We start from the raw sequence: 27102 nt of genomic DNA on the forward strand, positions 1-27102 counted from the left end.
CTGAACATGCCTGTCTGCAATTTATTTTTAAGATGGTGCTCAAACACATTTACAGACACCTGACCATGGCTTACTCACTGGCTTAATATTTTTCCATCTATCAGTGGAAATACTGAGCTGTTCTACATTTGTTACAGCCTCCACAGAGAATTCTAATCAAGAAATTCTACATTTCATTAGTGAGCTACTGAAACAAACTCTTCATCTTTGAAATACATTTGCCACCACCTTCTAACTATCTCATCTAAGCCCTCACTGTAAGACACAAAATGTCTATTGTGTTATTTCCTCATCAGTCAAGAGTTGTGACAGCAGTTACTTACCTTCTGTCCAGAGACTTCTGATTCTGCCATAGAGGAAACTATGTGGTATGTCACAGTTGGCTCTTGACAAAGTCACACTGGCTCGTCTCCTCTAGTTATGTACATAAACAGATTTGTATCTCTGTTTTTTTAGAAGCCAAACTTTAAAAATGATCGGTTGTACAATTCTCCAGTTCTTTCTTTTTCCTATTTTGCTGAAAGGACTATTACATCCAATTTTTTTCCCCAGACTTTAAAAACCTCAGAAATCCTCCATTAGTTGTCAGAAAAAGTAATTAAGAATTTAAAGGTTACTTTACACAACCCTATAAAGGCTTAACTTCTTCAGTACTTTTCTTGAAATTCTTACTCTTCCCTATATGATCAACAGAAAATATTCATTGCTTTTCATGTTCTTAATTTAACCTCATATTTGATCTTGAGTTTTCTGACTTTCCATTTTTACTTGTTCAGGGTATTTTTATATACATCTTCAATAATTTCACCACACTTACATATTTTCTGCCCGTTTTTCTCTTGTTTAAGTTAACATGAACACATAATTTACAAAATGGCCTGTTTTTTCTAGTTTGAAAATTTCATTTCATGGTCTCACTCACCCAAACTGTCTTTCACCCTCATTCCTCAGCTAGTTCTTGTTCTTGCCTCCAGTCAAAAAAAAAAAAAAAAAAAATTAAAAAAACCCCCAACAACAACAACAAAACCAAAACCAAACAAACAAACAAACAAAACAAAAAACCACAAAAACAAACAAACAAAAAACAACAACAACAACAAAAAAAAAAAAAAAAAAAAAAAAAAAAAAAAAAAAAGGAAGAAAAAAAAAAGAAAAAAAAAACCCACAACAAAACAAAACAAAAAAACCCCCCCACCACTTCTTGCCTTTTCTGGCACCCTTTGTACCCAGAAAACTGCTGCAACATATGAAACCTTGCTGAACAGCCTGCAACCTGAAGTGCTGCCATTCCCATGAAAATTCCCTGTTGTCACCAAGGACAAGCAGAGAATTGTCCTTGTGGATTTCCAACTGTTCCAAGCCCTGTGTTTGGGACAGTCCTGCCTGTTGCTCACTAAAAGGCTTCATGCACCCCATTCTGGAGGCCTGGAGCAGCCCCCCACCTTGCCAGATCTGAGTAGGTCCTTGCTGCTCTGCTAGAACATTTTTGTGGAAGGTAGTGTGACACACATCGCCTCCTCCAAGTTCTTCTTAAGAAATAATTTTATTTTAGTGTCCCGACTAAGAATAACCACAAGAAGCCACCTTCCTCCCAGTCATCCACATTTGGGCTGTCACTCCTGGCAGGAATGACAATGCACATAGACACAGGCAGCCTGGACCCTTAGACCCTTACTCTTTGAGCAGATGAGCTGTGCTTATTTTCAAGCAAACATAATAGATTTTCCAGCAACATTCCACTCTTGTTCTCCAGTAATAAAATCTCCTGTGCATTGTTAAATTCTTCTGAAGTGTAATGACCTCTGTATCACTTTGCCTCCCAGCATCACACTGACCCAAACCTGCTGTTTGCAGTGTTATGGCACCATTTATGTGAAACTACTCCTGTCCCTCACAGCCATAATTCTCGCCCTTTCTCCACTGGTAGTGATGATGGAAATATTTTCATCTTCCCAGTTTGCTTGGGTTTTGTTTGGTGTGTGATTTTTGATTTTTTCTGTGGGTCTTCACACATATCCTCAGAGTACTTCAATTCAGCAATCCCAAACAGAAGCTCTCCGGATTCCTTCCTACATGGATGCCACTAAGATGCATCTTTTCCTATCATGGCTCTTATTAGCAAGAAACAAAGACCACAGACCTTGCCAATTCAGTTCAAACCCTGGACTGAAGCATTCAGGGTTAGTGCTTCCCTTAGAGAACAGCCCTTACAGGAACTGCTGTAGAGCCATGCAATAGTAGAGAGAGTCCTAAAAGAGCAGTGTTACCTCACCATTTTTGTTTTGGCCACTGAATTCTTTTGTGTGGAATGCACTTCCTACTACTGCTAGGAGCTGGGAGAGCAGAATAATAAGATGGTCACCTTGTTAGCCAAGGATTAGACCCAAGCAGTATATATTTAATTAGACTTTAAAGAGCTTATTTTAATGTTAGGAGATGCACTCCTTCCCTGTTGCTGCTCCCTCAATAGAATTGTTTTAGTCAGTGTTCTGTTTATCAAGAGAAAGGAGAGTGTTTTCAGACATTGTGAGTACTTAGTTTTTGTTTGCAGTTAGATTAAGAAGAGTAAAGTTGACCCAAAGCTCTTGTAGAGGTCATCTAATCTCTTTGGTTGAGAAGATCTGTCCTCTCACAGACTCACCTTCAGCATTATAAAGGAATACATCTTCCTGATGACAAGCTCTCTTCGCAGGGGTATCTCAAACTTCGTTAATCCAGAAGCAGCATATTCTACTACAAAAATTTAAGAGACACATGAGAAATTAGAGTGCTGCTTGTGTATCTTTGGACTACTACTTACCCACAAGATCCAGGGCATTCACAATGAACATTAGTGAAGACGACGTGGAGAAGTTTCTTGATGGCAACCCTGGTTTTGCCAAGCAGTACTTTGAGAAGAAACTAAAAACAGAATTCCAGGATAACAATGAGAGTGAAATACTGTTTGAATTGATCCAAGACATGCAAGAAAGCATCAACATGGAGAAAGTTGTTTTCAAGACCTTGAGAAGAATCAGGTCCCTTATTCACGCTGACCGCTGTAGTCTCTTCATGTACAGGCAGAGAAATGGCACTCCTGAACTAGCAACAAGGCTTTTCAACATCCAAGAGGGAAGTACTCTGGAGGAATGCCTGGTCTCTCCAGACTGCGAGATTGTCTATCCACTGGACATAGGCATTGTGGGCCATGTTGCTCAGACCAAGAAAACCATGAACATCAAGGATGTCCGTGAGGTATGTTTGCCATTTATTTATTATCTGGGTAGAAGAAAGGCTCACAGGGGTCAAGAGGCAGCAGCACGCCACAGTGCTTGGTGAAAGCTCTTGTGGTGTACTAGCTGTGTACTGGGAACAAGTAGCAAGTCTGAAAGTTCATTACAATTTCATTTATGGGGTGAGGTGAAACTAAGCACCTTGATTACACCAGGTCTTAATGCCTACAAACATTTCATAGCTACACCTTGACTGTCAAACTAAAAAAAAAAAAAAATAGTTAAAAAAAATCACATCTAGTTCAGCAGAGTGAAGTAGTCAGATCTGCACTGAAAGCACATGGAATTTTCCATAGACTATTTTATAGTCTATGAGTAAGTGGCAAAGACATAGAAATTCTTTAGAGTGAGTCCAGAGAAGTTTTTCCACTACAAAAGACCTTTGAAAATGTTTGCTGTGATGAAAGTTTAGCTAAGGGCATTTAGAGGCATTATTATCAAACAGAGCAGGTGCATTAACTGCAATCTATGTATGGGTGACCTTCAACAGAAGCAGCAAGAGACAACCTTAGACTAAAAAAACTCATTCAGCAAAAACTGCAACTGCAGTATCAGGAGGGATGAGAGGAATTTTAATGTTTTATGTTTATGCCTTCATGACAATATTTACTCTCCATACTTCTTGTTCAGTCATGTAAACCTGGTGTGCAGGAATAACAATCTGCTTGTTCTAATCATAGGTATAAAACTAAAATCCATGTGACCCAAATATAGCATTTGGGATTACTCCATCTATTGTTTGCCAGTTACAAAGAGACCATCTGTTTATTCATTCATTTGTTGCTCAATGCAGGCATATCCCTATATCCCTTCAGCAAAATCCTCGTCTTCTACAGAGCAAACTGAGACATTATTTTGGTTCTGCAACCTGGTTTGTTGTTCTTTTGTTTGTTTGGGTTTTTTTGGATTTTTTGGATTTTTTGGATTTTTTTTTTTTCTGGGGGTATTGTTGGTGTTGGGGGAAGAATCAGAATGTGACTTACATTTTAAAGTTTTTTGGCTTAAAGTTTGGTTTCTGGCGTTTCTCCAAATACAGGGGAGGATTTCAGATCTGCGAGCTAAGTGCTACACTGCAACTCTAGTGCTTTTAGGCATTATCATAATACAATTCCTTTGAAGAAGACCCAGGGACTAAATGCTTGGTCTACCCCATTTGCAGAAAAGGCCAACAGTGGGGAAGGTATGGGGAGAAGATTCATTAGGGAGTGATCATGCCTTCTGGTACAACCTTCTGAATATGATCAGAGTTGTGCAGCTTTTTCTAACCCAAATAGAATGACTTATAGATGACAATTTATTCACCTGAGCAGGGAGAATATCTTTAGTCAGTACAGCCATCTCTGCACTCCCCTGTGGCAGGTGATGATAGTATCAATATGGCTCTGCGCAGGTGAAGTGATTGGCCATCTGCTTTCCCTGGACTATCCTTTCTCCACATTTCAAGAGACACTAGGGGTCGATGCTGCAAGTTAACAACAAACTTCATGGTAAAAGCAGAAGGAAAATGAGAATGAGTGAACTTGCCAGTGACTGCACTGGTTTATATCTGGTGACTGTGCAGTGCTACCTGGCTCTACCCACTCTGCAGTGCTAACAAGAAGTCAAGGGAAAGGATGGAGGAGGTACCAGGAAGAATGTCATTGATCTGAGAATAACCAGTGGAGAGCCCCCTTGTTCTGAGAGAGTTTGACATGTTAAAACTTATGATTGGCAAAGTCTTCACAGAAAGTTAATAATGCACATGTTGCAGTCAAAAGCCACACCTTCTGCTCTTGATATTAGCTTTATGATCCATGTTCCAATTTTCTGCTAACTAATTTCTTTTCCTCAGTAATTTTTTAACCAAAACTTTCTTTAGGCAGCTTACTTTAAGGAGCTGTGCTTTGACTTGGTTTCAAGAGGTGTTGTGAAAACTGCTTATTTGTAAATTCTCTATTAAACAGTGTGCCCAGTTCAGCCCATTCGTCGATGAACTCACAGACTACACTACAAAAAACATCCTTGCGACACCCATTCTGAATGGCAAAGATTTGGTTGCTGTCATTGTGGCTATAAATAAGCTGAATGGCCCACACTTCACCAACTCTGATGAAACAGTAAGTGGTCAGTAGCTGAATTCCTATCAGAGGGTTGTTTCTTTTTTTGTGTAACAGAGATCCTTTTACACTAGTGATGCCTGCTTTAGTAAATCTCCACTGGTATGAGTTTCCCTGAAGAGCACTCACACTCTCATAGAAGAGGCTAATCTCAGATCTTTCAGGGAAGATACAGTGGGATAAGACTCATGCCATGGCAGTGCAAAGCATAGCATTTATGCTGGGAAATTACCCTCAAGCTTTTAAAGCAGTGCTTGTTACGAACCACAGTATACATGAAATTGCTACTGCATTCAACTGAATCTCATAATTTGCCTTTTCAGCTTTTTCTGAAGTATCTGAATTTTGCATCCTTGAACTTGAAAATTTATCACTTGAGTTATCTTCACAACTGTGAGACTCGAAGAGGTCAGGTAAGAGTGGAAATGCAGATTGGCTATCTCAAAATCATTTTAATACATTCTTCTGATTTAAAGGGTGAATCTGACCTTCTTCAGAGATTTGTTCCTGAGGAGCAGAAAGAAAGAGATGCCCTCGACTGCTTTCAGATACTGCATCTTTCCTAGAGTCCTTCATTACCCTCTCTTTCTTCTGCTGTGGGCAAAACAGCAGGACCTGATGCAGTGGCACCAGTTTCAGCAGGACTGACCTCTAGAAGTTTTGTTGACTTGAGGCTGTGAAGCACTCTTTGATAATTTCATGATTTCAGACAGCAGCACCAAGAGATTTTCTGAAACACTTAAGAATGTAGTATTTTCCCCCTATCTGCTCATTAAAAACTGCTATTAAATTTCCTCTTAGAGCCAGTAAAATTGTTGTCATATACATATTGTATTGGCCTCCATCAGTAGAAAGGAAAATATATTAGGGTTTAGGATATTCTGGATTGAAATTCAGGCACCATTCTTTTCGGTTAGTCAGGTTACAGTAGGACCCTCAAATTTATTGGAATGGATGTGAATCCTTGCAATCACGTTCTGCATCAGGCAATAGCTGTCACTCAAGAGGGCACAGAATTGAATCTGCCAGGGCTTCATGGCAGCTATGCTGTATTCTCCAATGGGATTACCATGGAGAATAAATGCCCATCCTAGTGAAACAGGTACAGAATGAATGCTTATTTTGAAGCTCTGGGATAGCACTTATACTTCCTAATTAATTTATTATGCTTTGCCTATTTTTTTAATTTATCAAAAACATGAATGATGGTCCAGTGATACAGACACCAGCAATGATGAATAGTTAACTAAAGTAGAACCAGCAAAGCTTTCTTCCTGTTGAGAGCTTAGCAATAGGGCTAGTCAGGGTAAGAAAGGGGCTACAAGACAAAGTGGAGACTCATAAGAAGGAAGGCCTAATGCTTCTAGTCTGGGCCTGCACCCAGGAGTCCTGTGTTCATATATTACTGCTGTCTGAGCAGCTCCCAACCAAAAGGAGGAAAGCAAGAACAAGATGCAGGACACATTGCTCTAGTTCTGCCAATAGCTCAATTGTCAAACCTCTGACTAATATATGTCTAATGGGCTGTGTGAAAGTTACTATAGTTCATTGTGTTAGAATTGTAAGTACCAAAGTATAGAGTGAGCAAATGGCATTCTCAAAAGTGGCCTAGGATTTTAATATTGCAAATCCCAACAGCAAAGACTGGGTGATACTGTGGGTAAATTGGCTTGTGCAAAGACCAGTCAGTCTGCTTGTGCTCATATATTGTGTAATAGTCTTAATAGAAGACCATATGATACATTTTTACCAACTTCTTTATATCATTCCTTGACTTAGATATTTTTCAACTATTTCTCAGTCCTTCTCACTGGGCTTTCAGCACTTATTGCATGCTATAAAGTGCCAAAAAGTTAAACTGCTGCTCATTTTCATCTAATGGTTTGTATGACGACAGCACCATCCTATTTGAGGGATGCTGACACTGAATGATTCAGACTTCATACATGTGGCAGAGTTGTCCCAGTTTATGAATTAGAAACAGAGACAAGCGCAGCTCAGAATTTCTCAAAAACATCTACTAGTGCCCAGTGAAGAGGTGAGACACATTTTTTCTGGTTGTGGCCATGTAGCAGTATTTCTTGTTCAAAGCAGAAGTTCAGTCTGCTTCAGGTTGCAGCTCTCAGTGCTTCAGAAGCATGGCTCCTCATACCTTCTGGGTTCAGAAAGCCAGACCCACACCTTGGATACAGGCACACACACATTAACTAAGCTAAGCAAGAGTGTAGATGCAGAGCAGTATTTGTGTAACCATTTCAGAGCAGCATTTGTTTTTACAAATACTTTGCTTTACAAATGAAAGAGCAACAGCTTTCTTAAAGGTACATCTGTAGAATGTACCAGAAAATTGGGAAAAAGATCATAGACTGATGCACACACAAAACACCTGCTCTAACACTTTGAGAAAAGTTTCAAATACCAGCCTCTGGAATTTGCAATGCTTTTGGTGTTAACTGGTTTTGGATGCAACATTTTGCTAATGGGTATAAAATTTAAGTGGGGACAGTTCTTTGCATGACACTACTACTTTTTTTTGTCCTATATTGGTAACATTTGACTCCTACATAACACTATGATGACCTGACTTTCTCCCTTGTAATTCTCAGTGTGAACAAGCAGCGTCGGTTTCCTGCACTTTTCAGGAGCTGTAACTCAACATCTGGGAAGCCCAAATCTCTCTGAGAAAGGCTGTGCTTACATTTTGATTTCATCCTGCAGGTGCTGTTGTGGTCAGCTAATAAGGTTTTTGAGGAACTGACAGACATTGAGAGGCAGTTCCACAAGGCTTTTTACACGGTGAGGGCATACCTGAACTGTGACCGGTACTCGGTCGGTCTCCTGGACATGACAAAGCAGAAGGTGAGTGTTCACATGCCTGCTGTGTATCTTTTTGATTGCTCTTATCCACTGAGGGGTGGTGCATGCAGATAAGATTTACTGAGGGAGTAAAAGTGCGAGCTAGCTTTGAGCCACTATTCCTACTTCGGTTGGTGTTTTTTTACTGTGCAAAGATTAAGATAATGGGTTGATGAAACAGAGGAAAGGGGAAGAGCTGGAATGAGACTGTTGGAGACTGGGAAGACAGAGGAGGGGAAAATGAGTCTGACTTTGGCAATCCTGGTTAAAGTCTGTGGTATTAACAAAGCCTCACAAAGTCTGTGGGTATTTAAAGTATAGTGAGATGCCTGTGGAACCATCAGCAAACCAGCCACCTTCCTCAAGGACTCATTCATGCTCATGATATCCAGGTTTTTAGATTAAATTTGGCTTCATGAAAACAAGCTGACAGAATCAAAGCTACCTCTGATTTGGTCTGATAGTTTGCACCTTTGGCAACTTTATGTGGTAGTTACACAGCATCCTTGCCAGTGGAGCCCTTTTTGTCCCATGGTCAGGCTGACTGCCTTGGTGACAGAACTCTTGTAGCATACTGACGAGGTGTATTGAAAGATCATTAGTGTGAGCTAAAGACACTTTGACCAACACTGTAATGTAGCATAAGAAAAAAAAAGCAAAAGAAAAATTTCAGTTCTTCAATTTGGCAAGTAGTAGGTCAGGCAATAATCACTCTTTGGAAAATGAAGAACACAAAAACATTGTCATAGCTGTTTGCTCTAAGTACAGCCAGTGCTCACTGTTCACTGAACAAATCAGCACTCTGTATATAGGCAGTATATGGTAATATGCAGCCATATAAATGCACTTGACACTTCCAGATTTGGATATCTGGGTATCATTCTGCTGTCTAGTATTAAATTAGTTTTATTATTTCATGCCTTGTTTTCACAACACCAAAACAAGCATGATAGAGCAATGGTTACTTTAAGGCTTGAGACAGAATGCACTTTTCCACTCTAAAAATACTTTTTTAATTTTAAAACCAGGAATTTTTTGATCTGTGGCCAGTCCTGTTGGGAGAAGTACCTCCTTACTCAGGACCTCGAACCCCAGATGGCAGGGTACGTGAAAACAAGATTTTTTTAACTCTCACTCTCTCCTCTCTGGATGGATTGCCTTACCACTCATTTTAACACCACTTTTTTTTTTTTTTTTTTTTTTTTTTTTTTTTTTTTCATTGTAGGAAATAGTCTTTTACAAGGTCATTGATTACATATTACATGGAAAAGAAGACATTAAAGTCATCCCGTAAGTACCCAGTCCCTGAATCCTAGGTATTGACACACAGTGTAGCTAAAAATAAGGTTCTCTACATTTTAAAGACATACATGTGGAGAAATGTAAAGGACTGATAGAGGGTCGAGAGTCAGCATGTAAGTTGGTGTTTCAACTTACATTTCTGCAGGACAAAGAATTCCTCAAGGGCCTTTGGATCCTGACTTGGAAGTCAGGCTACAAAATTCACTGCAACAAATGATTCCTTTTATATGCAGAAATGAGCTGCCTTGATTGCCTGCAGTTTTCCGCTTTCCCTGCCAGGCAGAGGCATCACTCTCCTCCACATCTTCCCTGTGTCAGCGACTGAGCCTCATCCAGGATGCTCTTGTGCTGAGGTTTCCTTGCTTCTCTCCAATGCTTCTATCACTGACCCCATGTCAAGGCTACCTCAGGCCCGTTCTCCTGTCCTGACACATTGGGACTCCGTCTTTTTAAGAATTGTCCTCTCTTCTTGCCACCAAATTTTTCAGAAGAGCCTTGGGCAGCTTAGGCAAATCTGACACAAGAGAGATTCCCCCCAGTTCCGGTAACACTCCTTTACATTAGTGGATGTGCTGCAAAAAAGGCCCCCATTTCTTGGGTACAGCAGTGTTCAAAGTTCAGGCTGGCAGACATCCTTAGCCAGGAATCTCCTTTTATCTTTCTCTGTGTTGAAGATCTGAAACATGGCCTTCACTCTCAGGAAATAACGTTTTATAAGTCTCTGCAAACTGATATTTTATCACTTATTTTGTTTTGAATTCTTAAAGGGGAAGTATTTACTTATGGGGAAATTTTTTGCTTGTGCACCTGGATCCTTTGAAAGTAACAGGATCATTTATGGACTGGGGGTTCCAGGTCTAAACCTGGGTTGTACAATCAGTTGAATACACTTCAGCCCCACGATCTTTTTTCAGAAAGCATGTACCTTTAACTTCCCTTATACATTTCTCTTTTGTTAGAAATCCTACCCCGGATCACTGGGCACTAGTTACAGGACTGCCAGCCTATGTGGCTGAAAGTGGATTTGTAAGTACTTTACCTAGGATTCCTCAAGTCTTTCTGAGATGAATAATACTTGTACTGCTTTCTCAGCAATTCAGTCCTTTGTTTTGGCAGTTAAACTTCTCTTTGCCCATATTGTAATACTTTTTCTTCTGTGTAATCCCCTAGATTTGCAACATTATGAATGCTGCTGCAGATGAGATGTTTAACTTTCAGGTATTGTGAAAACTTCCAATTCTATCAAGGATTCAACTTTATTTTTTTGCATAAATGTAGAGTAAGCAATATTAAGCATGTAAATACTTCTTTTGCCTGTAGTTTGAATGTAAAACTGCACAGCTCATGTATTTAGAAAACATATTAAGTACATAATATCTTTCTGTTTGCTGTTGCTTCAAGGAAGGTCCTCTAGATGAATCAGGATGGACTATCAAAAACGTTCTCTCCATGCCAATAGTAAATAAAAGGGAAGAAATTGTTGGTGTTGTCACATTTTATAACAGAAAAGATGGGAAACCATTTGATGAACAGGATGAAACTCTCATGGAGGTATAGTTTCTTTCTGGAAAAAATCCATAGAGTTGAAGTGGTCACTATTGTTGCATGTACACTTGCAAAGCATCCCAAGTGTTTTGCAGCTAAGTGTGTATCGTTGTTGCTTAGACAGTTGTTATACATCAGCTTGAAAATTTTGAAAGCAGCTGTTTGAAATACTGGGGGAATTTGTTATGGGAAACCCATCTATGTTCTTGTGATTTTTTTCAGCATTCTAGGATTGTACACCTAGCAATGAGCAGCTACTGTGTCCCAAAACAACAGTTTTGATTTTTGTTCACATACCTGACACCTGGCTCTCATGGGTGGGGCAAGTCTCTCGAAAAACTACACAGAAATTATCTATATAGCTAGGATGAAAAGGGAAGCCAGCTATTAAATCTGCCAACAGTGGCTGTGGTTACAAACCTTGCTCCCTAGAAATGCTCCTATGCTAGTTTCAATGAAATAGAAGTATTTAGCTCTTGGCACCTCTTATCAGTCAGGACATTTCCTGAAACAGACTTTTCTTATCAAACAAAAAGACCATGGGAAAAAAAAATCAGTTTGAATTGGCCACTGGACAATAAACAAGTTGAAGGCAAACACAGGATGTGAGTAAATACGTATGAAAGGTGATGAGACCACCTTGCTCTCCTTTGATGTAGAGCTCCTGACCTGCTGTCACCATGCAGCAGAAACCTTTCCACAGACATGGAGACACCTGCAGCAACCCAGAAATAGTTTTCTATACCCTGAACTGGACAGAGGGTCCTTCAACCTCCACAACACGGATGTTCTCAAAGCCTGGGCAGATTCAACAGGAGGAGAGCTGCTTTGCTGAGGAGCAAATCACAGTTGAGAGCAAAGATGCAGTTACTCATTGCTAGAATTTTGGCCAAAGTTGAGATTGTGTTTCTTTAAAAATGTATCATGCATATTTAAAGATTTTTTAAATTTCTGTGTCTTTGAGGAACAGTTGTTTTGGCTATTTCACTGTTTCCTTCTCTTCTCCTTACCAAGTCATTGACACAGTTCCTGGGTTGGTCTGTACTCAACACAGACACATATGACAAGATGAACAAGTTGGAGAACCGTAAGGACATTGCTCAGGACATGGTGCTCTACCACGTGAAATGCGACAAGGATGAAATCCAGGAAATTCTGGTAATGCCTCACGACATGAAGCTCACATCCAAATGTACTGGCCTGGTCCACACCTTATGGCACAGACACAGGTCTCCCACTTCCCAGAAATGCTTCCAGCCACCATGATGTGGAGTAACTGGAGTAATACCGCAGACATGGAGTAACCATGGTGTGCAGTTACTGGGCCCCAGTAACTGCAAAGGGGCAGGATGAGTCTTTCTTTTGGTTCTGTGGTCTGGCCTCCAAAACCTCTTGGCACACCATGCCACTTTGTTCTTTCTGACTTCCTCAGCAAAGCCAGCCTTGGAGGTGCTACTCAGGGCAGGGCTGTAGGATGGAAGAAAAACTGATTTATTCCTCAAAACCACCTTAGTGCTGAGGATGTGAAGATAGAGGACCCAGCTGCAACATTGGCTCTAGGGGGACATTTGCAAGTGAGGAAAACATAAAATAAAATCAAGGAGAGGGAGAACACTACCAGGAAAAATGTGTTGAAAGATAAGAAATTGAAGTAAGGTCCTGGAAAGAAGCAAAATATGCATATGAGGGCTGCCCTAGATTTCTCCAAAGCTGCCCAGTGCAAAGGCCAGTAGGGTTCAGTTGTCTCCTTAACACACCCATGCCTTTTGCAGCCAACACGAGAAAAGCTGGGGAAGGAGCCAAGTGAGTGTGATGAAGAGGAGCTGGCAAGTATTCTGGTAAGAACAACACACTGCTGGAAAGAACAGCCCTAGCAAGCAAATATTGCCTGCATAGATGTAGGGAAGAGTTCCCAGTGGTGGCATGCTGTTACCTGGTGAAGGGTGAAGGCAAAGCATACCCTGCCCTCCTTTGCTGCCTGAGTTTGAGATTATCATTAGTATGTGTCAGCAACTGCCTTCCACAGCTACTGGGGACTCCCTGCTCTCTGCCTCTTTATCTCAACAGGTTCAAAGTCCATCTGGAAACACATCAACCACCTTGGCTTGTCATGCATTTTGTTTTTCAGAGTAATTAAGGAGGGCTGTAAGTCTTCCCTCATTTTGAGTATTCTAACTATATCAAATCAAATGCTTAACAGGAAACAAGTAATATTTCCTGCACAAATCTGCCCTTCCTCTAATGGGTTATCATAAAAAGCTTAATTTCAGTCTATTTATGTGTTATATTCTAAAAGAAAAGCAGCATCAGAGTGATACATTTTTATTTAGCAAAGCTTAGGAATGACATAAGCAGCACAGCAATAAACCAGCCCACCTCTCTTACAGAAAGAAGAACTCCCAGGGCCCACTAAATTCGAAATCTATGAGTTCAGGTTCTCTGATTTCGACTGCACTGAGCTAGAGCTGGTGAAGTGTGGCATTCAGATGTACTACGAGCTTGGCGTGGTGAAAAAGTTCCAGATCCCACAGGAGGTATGAGCTGGAAAATGCTAGGATCTCCTGTCCTGGAGACAGAGCAGACTCACCCATGCTACAGCTGGCACTGAGGTCCCCTGCACGCCCAGCACAGCTCACAGAACAGCCACGGGACTGGGATCACAGGGGCTTGCGGGGAGGGGGTCGCGTGTCCTGAGCTCCCTCACCCCGCTGAGGGCAGGGAACAGTCTCTCATGTGGAACTGGAGCATAAAGTTGGCCTCTTTTGCTCTCTTCTGCTCCTCACTGCCTGCCACAGATGTGGGTCTGCTGTAAGATCCAAATGGGTGAGTGTTGGACTCTGCAAAACGTTGCTTGCACATCCAATGCCACTCACAGCCGCAGTGTAAGAACACAGTTCCCAGGAGCGTGGGGAGTACCTACCCGTGTGCCTGTTTCCTTTGCTGGAGTATGTACCCTGCAGCTTTCAGCCAAGATATGCTGAAACCCACTCTGGCAAGCCCCTTTGTTTTTCATCCCCACCCAAACATGGATGTGCCCTCATTTGGTGCAGTTGGCACCGACCTGTCGACAGGAGTGGTGTGACTCTGTAGCAGCAAGGACTCCGTAAGCCCTGACTTGCGAACTCACGACTTTTGCAATTCAAACCCCTATAGGAATTGTGAAACAAGCATTTCAGCAGCCCGGCTGTTCCCGCAGGGATTTCTCTGCCTATCATGTGAAGTCGATTTCCATCTAGTGGGATCTGGGGGTAACTACAGGAGGAGTTTTCTGCCTGGAAGGGCCGGATGGCATTCGGGAGGGAAGTGAAGGGGAATTACCTCGCTGCTTCTTACACGCAGAATGTCAGTGTCAAAACTATTCAAAGTATCTACTCTGAAACAGCTAACCCCTGGAAGAGGTGTGAAAAGGTGTGATTCTTACCAGTTGAGATTTTAAGAAATGAATACTCATTCATAAATAATTTGCTCTTTAATGAGAAAACCTGCATAAGTTACAAGAGGGAGTACAGGTGGAGAAGTAGACTGCAGAGGAAAAAACGAGTTTTCTATTTAATGCTCTCTATTGTAATTCTTCAGGTGATATAAATATCATTCATCTCTACATCTATGGATCCATATCTCTTGAAGAGATAGAGATCAGTATTGATAGATCACAAGACAAAGGGACAAATCTTACAAGTGACAACCTAGAGAAACACAAAAATCCAATAAATTTGCAAACAGTAAGATGATATGGCTTTTCCTCTAGGCAGGGCTGGTTCTTGTTTATCCCACGGGCATCTCTGTGATTTTATTTTTCTTACAAAAAGAAATTTTAAAAGAGAGAGAGAGATTAGAAAACAGCTTATTTTAGTGTCCACTTTTGCCTTCTACTAGGCTTTACTCTATCACCATTGTCAGGGTAGCCTGATGATATTACAGCTTTTGATCCTTTCTGGGCCCACTTCTGTAGAGCTGGTTTGAACCTCACCCATGACTTCTGTACACAACCCTTATTGCAAGATGAACAGGCACCAGCTTCATCCCCTGACTAACATCTTCTTCCTCATTGGTAGGTTCTAGTGAGGTTTGTGTACTCTGTCAGCAAAGGCTACAGGAAGATAACTTACCACAACTGGCGTCACGGCTTCAATGTTGCACAGACAATGTTCACGCTCCTGATGGTAAGGAAACACCACTCTGGTAAATTCCATGGCACAGCTTTATTTACAGGAGGTCTTCTGTCACACCTGAGAATTATGCAGGGATCCCTTCTAACCCTGGTGTAGGAAAAGGGTTTGCCATTCCTACCACAGGTCCTGCTAAACAAGGTCTTCATTTGCCTGAAGTGACAGTCACTGCATTACACGTGAAGAAAGTTTTGGTCAATATTGGCCAATGAATGGAGAGCTTTAATTCTCATAGATATAGATGTGTATGGTGTTGAATAGCTTCCAGATTAAATCCTTGTGCAGAGTAGAGGAGAGAGACTACAGGACTTCCACTCTTCCAGTAGATTCTGTGCCAGACTGTTCCAGTAAGAGCCAATCTGAAGTCAGCTGGCTAGGATGGGTACAAACTCATGCTTTCCATTTCCATCCAGAACAGACACAGGTGTAAGTCTGTTTTCTAGTGTGAACATGGCACACATATTTTCTCACGGGTCCTCAGGGCTACAGGTACCTCAACAAAAAAAGCAGGTGTCAGATTGCTGCTCCACACCAGCGATTGACCAGCCAGGAGCCAATGAAGATGGTTCCACATATCTGTCACATATCTTCCCACACATCTGGCAGTAGACTAATGGCTACCATCCCTGGACAACCCTTCAGGTGATTCAGCTTGACAGCCACATTGCCCAGAAAGATGCAGAGTCTTTTTGCAGAGTACTTTGTGTCCAGTGACTGGGAGAGTTGCTTCTGACAGACTGGGTGAATCACAGGGCCAAGGCTTCTACAGCAGTGGGTAGCCAGCCCTGCACGTGTGCATCAAACACATAAACACTACAGATGTGTCTGTCTGGGTCTGGAATGTTTTGTTTCCAGCTGATTCCCCATTTTAACCTAAGCCAACCATGTACTCTGTTTCAGTTCACAAATATTTTCAGTTCTCCTGGACTGTCTCAGGGCATCCCCAGCACAGAGCAGTCACTGCTCAGTACCTTTTCCTATCAGAGATGTTAACACATGGCATATAAATTCTCTTCCCTCCAGACTGGCAAACTGAAGCGTTACTACACAGATCTTGAAGCCCTTGCAATGGTAACTGCTGCTCTGTGCCATGATATTGACCACAGGGGAACCAACAACCTCTACCAAATGAAGTAAGCATTTTCCTACTACTCCAAAACATTTTCTGTTGCACCTACTTGGAGTGGAATTAGGCTGTGATCACACCAAACTCCAGTGCAGCTCTGTTTAACACACAAGGGTAACAACCTTCTTTTACAAGTTACCTTGCTTTCCAGCTTGCTGGAGTGTTTTGGATTATGCTTTGGCCAGTAGGGGAAATTCGCAGTGCTCTCTGTGGCTTTATTTACCTCCTAGCAAACCTCACTTGGTTAAAGCAGAACACTACATTATTACTGTGTGGAACAGGTAGAGAGCAGGTACTCAGTATCCTGAGCATTACAGGAGATTTAGGATGCCAACAGAAGCATACTGGACATAAGATGACCAATTTTTGCTGTATCTGTGGAGGAAGCACCATTCATGGCATTGCCTCACTACCTACAGAAACAAAGCGCCTGTGAGGATGTTGCTCTCAGTAGGTAGTCATTAGCTACAGATTAACAATTGTGTGATTTTGTTACTTAGTCAAGACTCTGTGTCTCACTTAAAGAAGTCAGATCACAGCTCTTCTGCAATGCTTGCTGGCTATACTGTCTTATATTTCCTGGAACTTTGGAAAAATATTAAGTGAAGATTGGTTTTTGTTTTTGAAACAAGAGGGCCTTGCTTTTCAGCAAGTTGTCCAAGGATTGCCAATTTTTCTCTTCCTATTACCAGATATCAACAGGTAGTTATTCAGGAATTAAACAAACTTACTAAGCTGGGTAATTACATTGAAGTCATAAACAATATTTGGAGTGAAATTTGTAGTTGGAAGACTGTTTTACACAGTGTCCAAAGAGTTATAAGTAGTGTCACAGGAGTTTTTTATTAGACTGGAATCATTACCTGTTTAAAGGTCTTACTCATAAGCCTTTTTAAAAGAATTGAACTTATGTGTATGACAGAAATTAAGTACAAAATTACACACTTATTTTCATTTTTAAGTGCTGGACTAATGTCTTCAATTTTTCCTTTATACAAACAGATCTCAAAATCCTTTAGCCAAACTTCATGGATCCTCTATTTTAGAGAGACATCACCTGGAATTTGGAAAATTCTTGCTCTCTGAGGAGGTTGGTAATGAACTGTAGTATAAGGGCATGAACAATTTCCTTATAGGGAAGTTTTTCATTAACAACACAGTTGTCAGCAAAAGACCTTTCTCTGGCTTGGATACCAAGAAACTGCAGCTTCCTCTTTTCCAAAGGACTCTATGCTCACCCAGGACCAAAGCATATAGGCTGCCTACATGCATGCCTAAATGGTTTCTTCAGATGCCACATTATTATCCCCATAGGAATATGTTAAATATAGGGTTGTTCTCCTGTAGCCCCTCTGACAGTGCCAAGGCTGACATATTCCCACAATGAACTTTTAATTTCAGGCAAATTTGCACTAGAGTCAAGGGATGGAGTTTGTGTAGACACTGTGTAACGGCCTTCACCTGTTCAGTGAATTAAAGAGGAAATTTCATTACATGCAGTGAACAGGCTTGCACCTGAGAGGAGCAAGCTGAACTGTTGAAAGGAAAAAAAAAAAAAAGGTGAACATATTTGGGAAAGGGAGGTGGCCAGAAACTCAGAACAACATAGAGCTTGGATTTTTCAATGGCCCTTTCCTTTGCTTTTCAGTCACTCAATATATGTCAGAACCTCAACCGCAGACAGCATGAGCATGTGATTCACCTAATGGAAATTGCCATTATAGCAACAGACCTGGCACTCTACTTCAAGTAAGTTGGTCACATATACTGTATGTGAAAAGCAGAAAGCAGCTAGCATCTTACAAAGGCCAAATGTGATACTTTACTCTGAAAGATCCCCATCTATGCAGCAGTTCTCTTCACAGACACTGGCTCTGGAAGGCTGCCTTTAATATTGACCTCAGACCTGATGGAAGAACTGAAATCATCAAAAAGAATTTTGAACTTCTACTCAATTAAATCATATACATGACTTTTTAACCCTCTATTGCCAACAAGGCAGGGCTATGTTATCCCCTTTGGGAAGAAATGTCAGGGTTTGTTTTGGTCTGGTTTTTTTTGTGGTTTTTTGTTTGTTTGTTTGTTTGTTTGTTTGTTTTGTTGGGGTTTTTTGTTGTTTTTTTTTTTGTTTGTTTGGTTTGGTTTGGTTTGTTGTTTTTTTTGTTTGTTTGTTTGTTTTGTTTTTGTTTTTGTTTTTGTTTTTGTTTGGTTTTTTTTTTTTTTTTTTTACCTAGCATTTCAGCTCTGAAAATGTGCATTAATGGTAAATGGGCTGGCCAGGACTATACTAACTTCTCTCTGAGAGCAGCCTGACATAAGTAACAAGTAATTCATTGTAAGTGAACATCCAGCTTATGGTCTATTTCACACTCAAGGGCCAAAAAAGGCAAAAATCTCAAAGCAGTGCCTGCTAACTTTCTGGGACATGAGGCTGAACTCAGTGACTTATAACTTCCTAATTAGCAAGGAACTTTCCAAATGTGCTTTCGAAGTACTGTGTCAAGACCAGAGACTTCTGTGTTTTGCACTACAGTATAATTACACAAAATTTAAACAGTCCAAAAAAGAGGAATTTGAGGGAGGTTGGAATACCCAGAACACTTACTCTGCAGATACAACATCTATATGGCACAATCTATCTATATACCCTCACTTCCTCACCAGTTGGGAACAAACTGGTCCTTGCCCTCCTTGATCCATGAACTCCAAGCAAAGGCTCAGCTGAGCTAAGACACAGGATTTATTGATGATAGAACACATACAGAAGTCACTTTGTGATATGGCCTAACTCTTTTCTCTCCTAATACTCAAAGACTTCTCTGGATCTCATGCCACCCCAGACAAGGCTGTATTGTGTATAAACCATTAATCAGAATTTCCTATACATATTTAGATTATATAAACAAGGTTAACAATGCCTGACTAAGTATGTAAAGCCAGTAGCTTTAAAAGTACTCCAGCTAGGTTGAGGTTTCTGTAGTTTGCTTAACAATTAAGGAAAAAGACTTCTTGTGCTGCCAGCAAAGGTGGAAGCATTTCTCAGCTGACATAACTTGCAGTAGCTTGTACTTTCAAGGACCTGCTCATATCTCACCACTGTACTTATTTTTAAGGCATTTACAATAGTTAAGGGAGCAGATGATGGTGCTTGGTTTTGTTTGGACATAAGTGTCAGGACAGTAACTACTCAAGACCATTCTGGCAGAGTTACCAATACCAGGATCAGACACCTGTTTTTGACATTTTTTTTTCCTTGTTTCACAGATTTTTCTTTTTTTCACTTTCTTTCTTTTTTTTTTTTCTTTTTTTTTTTTTTAAACCTTCCTCCCCACCCCCCCAAAAGAAAGAGAACAATATTTCAAAAGATTGTTGATGAGTCTAAGACCTACGACAATGAGACTGCTTGGACTGAGTATCTGTCTCTGGAGACAACAAAGAAAGAGGTTGTCATGTGAGTAACTGGCTCTAGGGAAAGGTTAGTGATGTGGGCACTTGGTGAGAGCTCCAGGATAAGCTTTGTGCTGCATTTAGTGCAAAGTCAGCAAGTGATCCATTACTGGCCACTCAGATTTGATCTGGGGAAGCAGGGAAAAAAACCCAGAGGAGAAAAACTTAAAGTGGTTCTTCATTGAAATAAGTGTGTCCTGTTGGTTATATACTCCTAAGGAGATGCAGGATCCCTTCTGGTTATATATACACCAGATCATCCTGTAGGCCAAAAACAGGGACATCCAATCCATTAGCTGTTCTTCCCAGTGGCAGCTAATTCAAGTTGCACAATGCTGCTGTTGTGACCAGACAGACACTTCTGGTGATGAAGTGCTCTCACCACCTCACTGCAGACTGAACTGCTAAACACCCATGGGGGAGCCAAAGGTGTTACTCCAAAGTCAAGGAGTTCAGCCCAGCAATGACTAAAGCAGCAAACATCTTAGTACCAGAAGCAAGTAGTTCCCCATCATAAGTCTATCTTAATCAAGAGACCAGCCTTTGATGAGTGTCCCAGTGGAAGGATGTTATAGCATCCTTGTAAGGCTGTTACAGTAACACATCTATCAATTCAGCAGGGGCCAGGGGATACCTGATACAGTACTGGGGTATGAGGGTCCTGAGCCTGAAAAAATAGGGAATAAATTAATTTCTTTCCTGTTTTTAGGGCCATGATGATGACTGCCTGTGACTTGTCGGCTATCACAAAGCCTTGGGAAGTCCAGAGTAAGGTCAGGTTCTTGATATCCTGATGGATTTCTGTAGCTTATACTTCAATTCCTAAGCTGCCTAAAAGCTAAATCAAAATCTCCTACCAAAAATACCAAAAGGAATAGCCATGGTTTTAATGTATTAACCAATTGTAGTTGTGAGTTCTGCTAAAATTCATGTTTACAAAAAATCCCAAACAAACAAAAAACCCCAACAAAACAAAAAACAAAAACCAAAACATAACAAACCTCCCAGTTACATAGATTTTTGGGTCACAGTGAGATTTTTTACATGTAACATATACATTGGCTTTATTACAGGCGTACCTACCTGCAGTTTGTTCAGTCATTTGATTTCCTTTAGGAGTTCATTCCTAAACAGTCCTTGAGCAATTGCTAAATAATTAACACTAAAATTTAAAAGATAGTAGAAGAAATAAAACCTACCTTCCTGTTCAGCATAAAAAAAGGACAACAGAAAAAAAAAAAGAAAAAATAGACACCAACAAGGTGAGCAGTAGGCAAATCCTTGAGTGGAATACATTGGAAATGTTTCTCAATAGATGACCAGTGGCCTAATGAGATGCAGTGCAGTACGAGTGTTGAGCTGCCCCTAGGCAGGTGCAATCCTATTGCCACAGCTGCCCTTCCCAGGAGAAAGAGTGAGGCTGTGGTTGGCCAAGAAGGAACAGAAGAACAAGTGAGATTTGCTTCAGAATGGAGATGTGAAATGCAACAAGCTGTGGGACTAAAGTTGGTGCTAACTTTTCTTTTTCCCTCCACGTCAACATAGGTAGCTCTGCTGGTAGCTGCTGAGTTCTGGGAGCAAGGAGATTTGGAAATAAGCGTCCTTCAACAGCAGCCCATTGTAAGTACCATGCAAGAATCAGGCAGTTCAGTTCAGACAGCAAGTCTCAGCAGAGACTTACTATGAGCAGTGTTGCTCTGAGTGTTCTGTGTCTGCCTGAAATCACAGCACTTGCCAAAATCCTTTAGAGAAGTGTGTTCTGAGATAGTGAAGAGCATCCCTGACAGTGACCAATGCTCCTTGTCCAGCTGTCCATATAGTTAGATGGGTTCAGTGAACCATCAAGGGGAGATTCCCCCTGGAGATTTTGTGCAGGTCTCTTATAGAAAAAAACAAAAAACTAAATAGATAAGTCACAGAAGAAATAAGAGTTTCTGATAAAAACTGCAAACACAGACTTCATAGAGTTAAGGAATAATTGTTAAATGGAAAGGCATTTCTAACATTTTTTAATAGATAAATTTGACATTGGAAGAGCTAGGAGTAATTCCTTAAGTGGCTTCCATCTGCGTGGTTTGGGGATTTTTGAAGTAGACTTTCATGTACCCTCTCTACCCACAGTGGCATCACAAATTATACAGTAATCAACAAGATCTTGTAAGAATAGAATTTCTTGTTCAGTCATGTTTTAGGCAATTTTAAACCTCTTCAGCACTTTATAACAAGGACCTTTTCTGGTATCTGTCTGAGATGCAAAACTTGTTCTCCTCCCCATGCACAGTCATTTGAAATACTGTCTAAAATTTCTGCTAAAATGGCAGTGGAAATGAGCCCACTTCATTCCTCTGCAGCTGAGGAAGAGGGCTGAGGTGGACCATCTTTAGGACAGTGTGACAACGTCCAGGCTGACACAGCAAGGCAGTTTTGTGGAGAAAATAGAGGCATGTTTTTCAATTAAGTGTTCTCATGAGTCATGGTGAATTTGTGTCCTTCCACAGCCCATGATGGACCGGAGGAAAGCTGCTGAGCTTCCAAAGCTTCAAGTGGGTTTCATTGACTTTGTGTGCACATTTGTCTATAAGGTAGGCAAATTGCACCCTTACACACCCCAACCTTATCAATAGGGGTTCAAATCACAGCTGACTGAGTCCTGGTGTAGCAGCACCACTCCTGGGGAGAGGGACAGGTAGACAAGTGAAAATCTGCCCTTTTCTGGGGCATTGCAACGTGGTGCCTCTTTCTGCCATTTATGCTTTCTGCAAAGCCTCAGCTTTGGCTACAAGGTGTCAGAGTCTATCCTGGGGTATAATGGACAAGCATTCCCTCTGCACTGCATTGTACTGAGAGGTGTGTTTTGATTAGGAATTTTCCCGTTTCCATGAGGAAATTCAGCCTATGCTTGATGGGTTGCTGAACAACAGAAATGAGTGGAAGACCCGTGCTGATGAGTATGATGCAAAAATTAAAGCTTTGGAGGAAGAAAAGAAAAAAGAGGAAGAGAGAATGGCTGCAAAGAGAGGTCAGCAAAAGTAATTAACTTTTCATTCCTAACTCAAAAACATGCTTATGAATAATCTCACAGATGACAGCAAGCTTTGCTGACACAGCAGGGTAAGATGTCCAGAAAAAGTTGTATAAATTTGGCTCCACTGGCAAGGTTGAAGACACCTTGCCTTCAAACCTGACACCATGACAGGCTATCAAAAAGGCCACCAGCTTAAAATTCTAAACACTATTATCTGAGAAACCAGTGAGAATACATTCACCATGAATTCCTGTGCAGGTGGGGACAGCAGAATGTCATGTGCTGTCCCTGGAAAACAGCTGGTAAACATCCCCATTGGCTGATCTGCTGTCTTACAGGTCATGAAGAAGAAGCTAAGAAAAGTTAAAACAAAGTTCTAAAATTGTGGGAGAATATTTAAGAAAAAATGGTTCATCCCATTTCTAGCCCAGATTAGGTACTACCTAGAAGCAAGCAGTGGAGACAGTACCCAGTAGAAATTAATTTTGGTTGAACATGGTTTTCTCCTGTGGGCCCAGCCTGTGTAGTAGTGAAAACCATCAGTAGTAGTGGGCACTGGCTGAAAGCTTTTCTGATAGCCTGAAGATTTGTTTGACTCTCAAAAAGGCAGAAGCATGAGATTCTCCTGGCCTCTCCCAAAAATTCTAACATTCTAATGGTGTGGACATTGCTCAAATGATACAGTTCAGAAATTATTAGAGCTGTCTACATGTTTTATCTCACAGTAGTTTAATTCACAGTAGTTAATTTAAAATATCAAAAGTATGTGTTTCAACTATGATTTAGAAAATCTCTGAAAAATTATTTCCTGAATAAGTAATTAACAATCAAGCAAGGAAAATTTCCACTAACTCTACAATACTCTTTCCAAGCAGCCTTATATGTACAATTACTTTGCACAGCAGACAGCTCTAGATACAGTGCTGTGGGCATGACCTATGCTGATGATTGGATAACATAAAAGTTCTAAAAAACTCCTGCAATGACTTAGAAGGAAATTTATGATTGTGCCTCTAATTCTGTGTTTCTTTTTTTATATGGCAGGTGAAATAACCTGCAATGGAGGAACAGCTCCAGCTTCCAAAACCTGTAGCATACTTTAGACCTATTCTCACTGCAATATACATCACCCAAAATTAGAATTCCCATAATTAAAAAAAAAAAAAAAAAAAAATCATGTCATAAAACCACATTCCTGATTGGACTATTCTGATAATTTATTAGGCCTGTGACCAACCAGGGAAGGGCTAGATCTCGTTTGCCTTAATTGCATCTTTTCCTGATAGTAGGGAGTCAGTTTTGTCCTGTCTCGTGTGCTCTATTTAATGCACCTGATGTCAGATGGCACGTGAAAAGTCAGAACAACATTTGGCCCCATAAATCAGGTTGCAAGATTATGGAAGAGCATTTTTCCTGCACTGAAACACTTCTTACACCAAAGCTGATGGGGATAGTCCTGCTCCATACAACCTCATGAGACTGGCAGTGAATGCAATCATAGCCTGCACAGTGGGAAAAATGAAGAAGAGATAAAGTTATCATATCTAAATCTGTATTTGTTAGGATATCAGAAAGAAACCTGAGAATAAGGATAAAGCACAAAAATTGACAATGGTAAACCTTTGAACTGGTTAAAATGTTACGATTCCATGTAAATCCAAGAAACACTCTGACAGATAAAAGATCTGCATTCACTTCAAGAATCTGGATGGGTTGCTATCCCAAAGCATGGCGCCATTCATGCAACATACAGTAGCTGCCTTCTCCAGGAATAGGATCCACACTGTGTGCTAATTGAAGTTTATTCTTCCATGTGTCATTTTAAGAAGACAGTGTTATAATTACCCATTACAGTTCCTCTTACAATTAACCATGCAACCTTAGTTGTATCACATGAGATACTGGTATCTCATAAATTTGTTCTGTTTTGTCTCATAATGCCAGTTATTTAACACAATTGATCAGAACTAACCATCCTTCTTTTCCTCCTCCTATTCTGAGATGTCTGGATTTTAGATTATACTCCAGATTTGTGACTCTTATTTCAGATGAAAGTTTCTTTTCATGTTTATTCATGCAAAAATAGAACATTCAATTACACTCTTGTAGTAGTAGAGACACCCCAATGTCCTGCTTACCACCCACCCTATCCTCCCCCTTTCTTTTTTAACATTGTTTGGAGATCTGTTTTGCTGGGGATTTTCTTCTTCTATTACTCCTACTACCTTCAGGGGTTTTACCTTTCATTATATTGTTTTGCATTATAAAAATACTGCAAGTAAAAGAAAAACTAAAGCTGTGGTGGCATCTGGTGATCATTTACCTGTCTCAGTGTAGTAAGCAAGATGTAATCCTCAATCATGATGTAGCAATTCTGTGAGAGGAAATTTGTCTTTCAGGAAAATACAGAAACTTGCCCACTTGCATGAAAGTTAATACACAATACGTAGTGACTCCATGTTGTATGTCTCAGTTTCATTAAGAACCTTAGAATGTTAAGGATTGGAAGAGACCTGCAGGACCATCGAGTCCCAACATCCCCCTGCCATGGGCAGAGACACCTCTCACTAGATCAGCTTGCTCAGGACTTTGTCCAGCCTGGCTTTGAACAGTGCCAGGGCTGGGGCATCCACAATTCCCTGGGCAGCTTGTTCCAGCGTCTCAGGAGCCTCACAGTAAAGAATTTCTTCCCAATATTGGATGTTAATTTCCCTTCTTGCAGTTTGTACCCATTACTTCCTGTCCTGTCACTACAGTTGCTGATAAAGAGTCCCTCTTGGTCTTCTGTGTAGGACCCTTCAGGTGCTGCAGGGTTGCTAGGAGGTCTCCACACAGCCTTCTCTTCTCCACACTGAACAGCCCCAACTCTCTCAGCCCATCTTGGGGAGGCGCTTCAGTCCTCTTATTGACGTGTGGCCTTCTATGCACTTGCTCCAACAGTTCTATGTCCTTCTTATGTTGGGGGCACTGGAAGTGCTCACAGTACTCAAAGTGGGGTCACACAAGAGCAGAGGACCATGTGGGAAGCTTTTATCATACAGCAGAAGAAGTCAAATAAGTTTTGTTCTTTTTTTTTTAAGTGGAAAAAATACCACAAGGTTATTGTATGGCACAGTGGTAAGTAGTGGGCTTTTGAGGATCAGTACACAAGACACCACACACTTAAATGCTGAGAGAAACTCCCTATGTTCTCAAATGTTTTCTGGGAAATGCAACCTGGAGACTAACCTTCCTGCTCTCTCTAATGAGCCTGAAGCACTCAGAGCACTGCAGGGTACTCAAGCAGGACTGCTCACACAAGGAGTATGAGGTGCCTACTCATCACACCCTGTGAGTTGTGGGTGGATGTGCCCTGTCTGCCCACCTGCACTTGGGAGCACAGCTTGTCCTCACAGCATGAGGGTAGGTATCCTACCAGGTATTTCCAAAGGGGAATATGCATGCAGGGGGTGTCCATGGACACTCAGAGTGGAGTGCTAGTGAAGGAGGCTGTTTCTCAGGGATGGACCCTTTCCATGGGAGCAGTGATTGTTTCTCACTGGAGGTATTGGCCAGTCAGATGCAGGTGAAATTTGGATAGTTCCATAGCAGTGATCTCCCTTTGCAGCTGGGAGCTGGCTGTCTCAATATATTAGAAATGGAGAAAGAAAAGGGCCAAGAAACAGATTTGACCACTGTTTTACCAAGTGTAATGGACTGAACTTTGCTTGGGTGGGTTGGTTGAGTCAGTTTCCATGATAACCTGGGATTGATGTCTTAAAGTGTTTTCACATCAGATAGGGGAAAAGGCACATAAGAAGCAGATCCTGCAGAGGTAGGGTAATGATTTTTTTTATCATGCCAATCTCCTTCCTTCTGGTGAGGCACAACTGCACCTAATAATGAAAAACTCTCCCTCCAGGGAGCTGTTCTCACATAGGCCTAAGGGTATTTCTCCTTTCTGATAAGACACAACTGGCAAAACTATGCAGCTGCCAGAAGCAGTGCCAAACAGCAATTGTGCCATTAAAAGGCAATGTAAGCCATCAAAGATGCCTGAAGAACCACTCTGACTCATTTCCACAGTGTTGCATCAGATAGTGTAAAACCCCTTTCCAAGGGAGGTGTCAAGGTGTCTTTGTTGCATGGGCCTCCACCCCAACAGACCAAGACTGCAACCATCAGAGTGATGATTATAGAATCAAAATTGAAATTATCAAGTCTTGTCACTGGATCTTTCCTCTCCATTATCCATCCTTGTCCTTTGCTTCTCTTTCTTTCTTTT

General features: G+C 41.0%; 1 protein-coding gene across 2 annotated transcripts; it reads left to right on the forward strand.

The window, feature by feature from the left end:
- Positions 1–2823: 2823 nt before the first annotated feature.
- On the forward strand, positions 2824–25295 carry PDE6B (phosphodiesterase 6B; the record flags this gene model as incomplete). Of its 2 annotated transcripts, none has more annotated exons than XM_083883818.1 (22): positions 2824–3234; positions 5216–5368; positions 5692–5781; positions 8087–8227; positions 9253–9327; positions 9450–9514; positions 10486–10552; positions 10697–10744; positions 10928–11077; positions 12086–12229; positions 12844–12909; positions 13459–13605; positions 15127–15234; positions 16264–16373; positions 17369–17456; positions 18015–18115; positions 19710–19817; positions 20523–20586; positions 21359–21433; positions 22312–22395; positions 22676–22842; positions 23883–25295. In XM_083883818.1, the coding sequence occupies 22 exons, from the start codon at positions 2824–2826 to the stop codon at positions 23884–23886; spliced, it is 2466 nt and encodes an 821-aa protein (XP_083739944.1). In that variant the 3' UTR covers positions 23887–25295. The 2 variants fall into 2 exon arrangements, with proteins under 2 accessions (XP_083739944.1, XP_083739943.1); XM_083883817.1 differs by having other exon boundaries at positions 22676–22832.
- Between the last annotated feature and the right edge of the window lie 1807 nt (positions 25296–27102).

This window comes from Zosterops lateralis (assembly GCF_965231275.1).
Source record: "Zosterops lateralis genome assembly, chromosome: Z".
In the NCBI taxonomy this organism is placed as follows: domain Eukaryota; kingdom Metazoa; phylum Chordata; class Aves; order Passeriformes; family Zosteropidae; genus Zosterops; species Zosterops lateralis.